This window comes from Remersonia thermophila, chromosome 2, assembly GCF_042764415.1.
Source record: "Remersonia thermophila strain ATCC 22073 chromosome 2, whole genome shotgun sequence".
Lineage (NCBI taxonomy): Eukaryota > Fungi > Ascomycota > Sordariomycetes > Sordariales > Chaetomiaceae > Remersonia > Remersonia thermophila.
Window position 1 is genome coordinate 410506 of NC_092218.1, and position 6000 is coordinate 416505.

The 6000-nt window shown below is 59.4% G+C and overlaps 1 protein-coding gene across 1 annotated transcript; it reads right to left on the reverse strand.

Annotated features, from left to right (window-relative positions):
- Positions 1 to 3505: 3505 nt before the first annotated feature.
- Positions 3506 to 5325, reverse strand: VTJ83DRAFT_1571 (uncharacterized protein; the record flags this gene model as incomplete). Its single annotated transcript, XM_071007745.1, has 2 exons — positions 3506 to 4384; positions 4453 to 5325. The coding sequence occupies 2 exons, from the start codon at positions 5323 to 5325 to the stop codon at positions 3506 to 3508; spliced, it is 1752 nt and encodes a 583-aa protein (XP_070868111.1).
- Between the last annotated feature and the right edge of the window lie 675 nt (positions 5326 to 6000).

Below are 6000 nucleotides of genomic sequence, written 5' to 3' on the forward strand. Positions count from 1 at the left end.
ATCTTCCGTGTGTCTCGTCTAGAAGGATTGATTCCTCAGGAGCATGTGGAGGACAAGAATAGCGTCCTGGACGATGCGTGAGATGCTCGTCAGGGAACCACCGGCCAGACGCCATTCGAGCGAGCGAGCATTATTCACTCATATTTCCCCCCCGGGGGGGAGGGTGTATTGCGCATGTCAGAGCTTCGTCAGCGACTTGTTACCGTACCGGCTCATACTTATCAACATGATGCCCGTTTACTTGTAGTTACTTGTACCGATGCCATACCATCTTCCCTACCGTCTCCGTTTCTCTCACACCGCTAAACGCTCATTCCACGAACTATGGTCCGTTTCCGTTGTTGGCAAGGCTTCCCTCTGCTAAAAAGTCACCATCTCCACCGCAACCAAAGAAAACACCAGAACAAGGAATCCGAAGATGAAGTCGCATCGCCTTTCCGCCACAACTGGAGGCGCCCGTGACCTCGCTTGATGATGCCTGGTTGTCTACTGTGTACTGCGTATCTCATCAAGGAGCATCGTAGAGTCCCCCACTTTTCGCCCGCGGCTGAGCGTCTCATTGTTCAGGCCCAATGCCCCCCTCTCCCCCCCAACATCCATCCCCAGCTGAATCCACAGTGAAGGGATGAGCCCTGCTCCGGGCCGAACCTATCCTCCACAGAGCCCAATAAAGTCTCTCGCTCTCTCCGCTCTCCACCCGGTTATTCCACCGCACTAAACGCGCCGCGGCTCGGGCCCTCACGGCTCCCCGGGCCTCTTTGGAGAAAGTCCCTCCCTTGAAGCCTGATGTGACGTCTCCGCCAAGGAGGTCGTTGGTCGGCCCCGGCGGGAGAAATCTGACAACCCCCTCTTCCTGGTCCCCCGTCCTGGAGCCCTCCCCTCTCCTCCCCTTCGCTTCCTGGTGCAAGGTGGGCTTTTGCTTGCCACCGTTGTGCTCGTTCCCTCGTGTTCATCTCGTCTCTCCCGCTCCCTCTCCCCCGCCACGACTGAAATTAATCATCATACGCGCCCATGTCTTGACGAAATGCCACGGTGGACCAGATGGAAGGAATGCCGAGTTCCATGGACCCGGCTTGCTGGACCTCCTCACCTTACCACCTTCGGCACTTGCCAAGCGTGCTATACCTCGACCGGGTTCGTCGTTGGCCGTGTGCCCAGCATCGCCAGGGTATCGGTGTCTGTGGTAGCTGGTCCGGCCAGGCCAGCGCCCGGCGAACCCTTCAGCCTTTCTCCTTGCTGGATCTCCGGTGGAGGGAGTCTGAGACCTGCATGGGCGGGAGGCGGGAAGACCCAGAGGTGGGGACACGGCGAACCCGTGACTTGGTGGGCTTGCGGGAAATACGGAGTAAGGGAGAAGGGCCTAATGACACCATGAAACGGAGGGGGATACCCTGCATGCTTTGACAGTAATTCGTTGTATTACCAACTTCCAGGATTGCCAGCGGCATGTCATGACAAGTCATAACATGGCCGCAAGCTTCTCTACATACCGCGGCGTGGCAAGCCGGGCCTGCTTATCCCATCGACAAGGGATCATGGCCCACGCCCTGAATCAAATCAAGCGCAGCATTGCTGGAAAGTCGTGAATGACCCAAGAAAGGCAGCTGGGAACAAAGATGATGATGCCCTGACCTGAGCGGAAACAAAACAAAAAATAGGGAGAAACAAGTTCAACGCTAACTACCTACCACCCGTCCTCCCCCCTTCCCCTGTACGAGAACCTCAGCTAGGTACCTGAAGTGCTCGGTGCTCTGTTTCCTTGGACACCTCTTGGACCTCTCCGAGGTCCATCGCCCATCCCAGGTCATCAACCCTTTCTACTACCTACGTACCCTACTCTTCCTGACTCCCCTCTGATTCCCCTCTTCTCAACCCAATCTCCATAAACCCCCCTCATCCATCGCCCCTTCACCCATCCATCTATCTCCGTCGGGCATCCCCATGCTATATCCCACCAAAAGCCCTCTTGACATCCATTCATGCCATGCCGACCCCACTGTAACAACCACCCCCCCCTTCTATCCTGTTGTATTCCACCCCACGAACACAATACAGCCAAGCGGTCGGGAGCTCCACCACTTGCTCGCTCCCTGGCTTACCCACCCCACTCACGCTTCCCTCCCCCCCCCCCCTCTCTCATTCTCTCTTTCTCTCTCTCTCTCTCTCTCTCTCTCTCTCTCTCTCTCTCTCTCTCTCTCTCTCTCTCTCTCTCCCTCCCCCTTTCCTGTGCCACCACCGGCATCACTCCCTGGCCGGTCCGTTTTGGCTTTTCTTTCTCCAACCCTCAAACCCAGTAACTCCCCTGATGCCCGGCCCCGATTACCCGAGGCAGACAAGAGCCGCTCGGCAGCCAGCCACCGTTTCGCCAACCCGTGGCGGACTCCCTGAGGGTAGCCAGCCAGCCAGAGGAGGGGGAGGGGGGCAAATGCAAAGAGGCCACACGGGCGGCAAACGCAATGGGGGGGGGGGTATACCCATAGAGGAAAGAGGGGAGAGGGATGCTGGATAAAGACACAAGCGTTGAGAGGGGAGAGTAGGAATAGGAACAGTGACTTCGTTAGGCAACTTTCATAGCCCAAACTAGCCGCCCCTCACCCCCCCCCCCCCCCCTCCAACAAAAAAAAATAAAAATAAAAGAATTAATGCGAACGAACTGTTTGATTTATTACCCTGAGCAAACCATCTCGAGTTGAATCAGCACAAACAACCGTCATGGGGAAACCGTAGGATTCGCGTGCCTTGGATACTTCTTCCTGGACATACCCGTAGTGGGACACTACCAACGACCGAGTAGAACATGGAACTTCATTCCTACGCTCCTAGGCTGCGCTTGAACGGGAACAAAACGCCGAGGGCCCTTCACATTGGGCTTTCCGCGGCCCAACGAACAAAACGCATAAAACCAACGAACGGACGGACAAGAAGAACGAACCCAGCCAAAAGGAAACAGAAACATAACAATCGTATCGAGTGCCGCGAGGCAGTTCCTTGATTGATCTAACTCTATAAAACAAACAAACAATGCAGACTTCGAGTCTGGCTCCCGCCCATACATACGTACATACATGCATACATATAACCCTTGATCGATGCTGTACTCAAAGTAAGCAGAGCATTAGGATGTACTCATATTTCTTTGCTCGCCCCGGCGAGACCCATGAAGGAACGAGAGCAACCTCGGCCAATAAATAGACCGTTTGTAGGTCGCAAACCCTTCCTCCTCCCTGTGGATGTGTCGCACCGCCTTCCGGCCGCATCCGCTCGAAGAATGCGAGCCGGCCATTATGATTCCCGAGATAACCGGCACAAAAGGGTGCGTGAGAGGAAGCAGGAAGCGGTGACGGAAACGAACAAGCAATTAGGTAGGTAATACTGACGAGGGAGGGAGTCGGATGTGATTGCAAATCTCCCTTCCTACTGCCCAGCTCAACGACACCGGCAACGCCGACTACATAGTTCTGATGACCTTGGCTTCTGGAAAAACACACAGCCATTCTCCCTTTGATCACGACCGCCGGTTTAGCCTCCCCAGCATGTTCCGATCAATGTCGTTGGCAGGAGCCTGGGGGCCCATCATAGACTTGAGGCTCATGGGGTTCTGGTAGCCTCCCGATGGAGGCTGCGGCTGCGGCTTAGGCGGAGGCGCAAGCTGCGGTTGAGGTTGTTGCTGCTGGGACTGTGGTGGCCCTTGAGGTTGTTCCTGTGGTTGTGGCGGCTGCTGAGACTGTTGCTGAGACAGCGGCGGCAACAACTGCGACGATGGCGGCGGCGGCGGCGGCGGCTGTTGCATGGGAGACCGCTCCGAGGCCTGCGGGCTCATGAGGGGCGGCGGCGGCGGCAAGGTGCGGCTAGGACTGGCGCCCTGGAAAGGAGGGGTGGGGGGCCTATCCCGCTCGTAGGTCCCGGGCATGGAGCCATAGTAGCCCGCGGGCGGGGTGTTGTTGCGATTTCCGTTGAGAGAGGCCGGGGACCGGCGACGAGGATCGTCGTCGACCGGATAATTGGGCGGAGGAGGCCTCGAAGGATGCTCCTCCTCCGGCGGCCGTGGCCGGCGCCGAGAAATTTCCTTCTCGTCGTAAGATCCGAACGAGCCGGTGGGCGAGTGCATCGGTGGCGTATACTCAGCCGGTGGGGGCGGGTAAGGCGGGTACGGGCGGACCTGGGCCGGAGGCGGAGGCGGTGCGGGTCCAGGAGCCGGGGGCAACGGCTGTCCGTACGCGCCGAACAAGGGTGTGCCTGGCGGCACGCCTCCCGGGACGGCCGAGACGGGAATGAAGGCGGCCGACGAGTTGGATGACACGGGTTGGAAGATGCAGTCTATCCGAAGCTTGTCGCAGTTTGTGCACTTTCCGTTGGTGGTGTGCGTGTAGCCGCTGCAACGGATCTGCAGGTGCCGCAGTTAGCGCCAGAGCCTCCCCGAAACGAGCACGATTGCCATGTCTTGTTTGTTACCTTTCGTTTCCTGCAATAGCGGCAGGCGATCGAGGTTCTCTGCCTAGGAGCGGTCTGCTGCTGTGAGGCTGGTGGCGGAGCCGGAGGCGCCATGGCGTAGGGGTACGGAGGCGTGTATCGGTAATAATCTGGAGGAGGGTACGGCGCGGGGCCCCTCATGGGCGGCTGCTGCTGGGGATCGTAATACGGAGGCTCCGGATACGGCCTGCCATCCGGATACGGGCGCGGATCGTTGTACGCGCGTGGGTCCTCGTACGGCCTCCGGTCGTCGAACGGGCGGCGCTCATCGAACGGTCTCCGATCGTCGTACGAAGGCGGCGGCGGCGGCGGCGGCGGCCGGCGGTCATCAAAGTCCCTTCGATCGTCAAACTGCCGGCGGTCGTCGAGCTGGGGCCGGTCATCGAAGGGCCGGCGGTCGTCGAACTGGCGAGGGTCCTGGCGTGGGTCCTGGCGAGGGTTTTGGCGCGGATCTTGTGGAGGGAACGGAGGCGGATAGCGAGGATCTGGCGGCGGAGCGGGATAGCCGTTTGGCGGGGGCGGTGCTGGACCCCATGATCTCGTGTCCGGAGGAGGAGGGTATCTGGAGTCGGGTGCGTAGCCTCTGTCGGGGTACCGCGGCTCGGGCGGGTACGCCGGGCCCGACGCCGGCCCCGGGGGCGGATATGAGGACATGGATGGCAGCGCAACGTTTTCCGGAACAGCGGCGAGACGGCGCCTGTCGTCGGCTTCGGGAGGCGGTGGTGGTGCAGGTGCAGACTGTGGTGCGGATGTGGATGCGGATGCGGATGGCGGCGGTGGAAGCGACGGATAGCCTGCTTCGTCCCTGTTTTCTTGGGGAGGATTCGGTCTGTTGCGCAAATACTCGTCGGCCATGGTGGAATCGGCGCGTCCCAAGGGGGCCGTGGCTGGTTAGGCCGGCCGAGGTCTCTGAGAGTCGGGTTCTAGAAAGCTGCACCACCCGACGCTCTGTTTCGTGGCGTCACGGGGGATCCACGGGTCCCGTTGACGTCGATGTTCCTGTTATAAAAAGCAATTCCAATTCGCACCATGCAAGGAACAACAATCCAGGCGGAAGGCTGGCTAGGCTGTCTGTCTTTTCAGTTTGCCAGGTTGTTATCTGGCAGCCAACGTGTGTGTCGCGGCAATCTTCTCCTTCCAGGGAACCGAGGGGGGGAGGGGGGGAACCCGCCTCAACGACGAGATTCCAACCCAGCGGCCCAGGAAAGAAGGGACGGTTGTTTTTGATTCAATTCCGGCTTCGGTGGCGAGCCGGGGCAGACACAAGCCAAGTGACCAAGTGCCAGTGCAACAAGGCCACAGGCGGGGAAGGGGGGGGGGGCAAAGATGATAAAAAGGTGGTGCGAAGGGAGGAAAGCGGGAGAGCTGGGGGAATAAATAGACGATAAAGGGAACTAAGAGGCGGGCGGGCCAGGTCAGCTGCTGGACGCCCGGTGGGAGGAACCGAGCGGGTACCTCTGGGTACGGAATGACGGGGGGGGGGGCGTGTCTCGCAGCTCCCGGTGCGGGAAACTTCCAGGTTGGAACGGG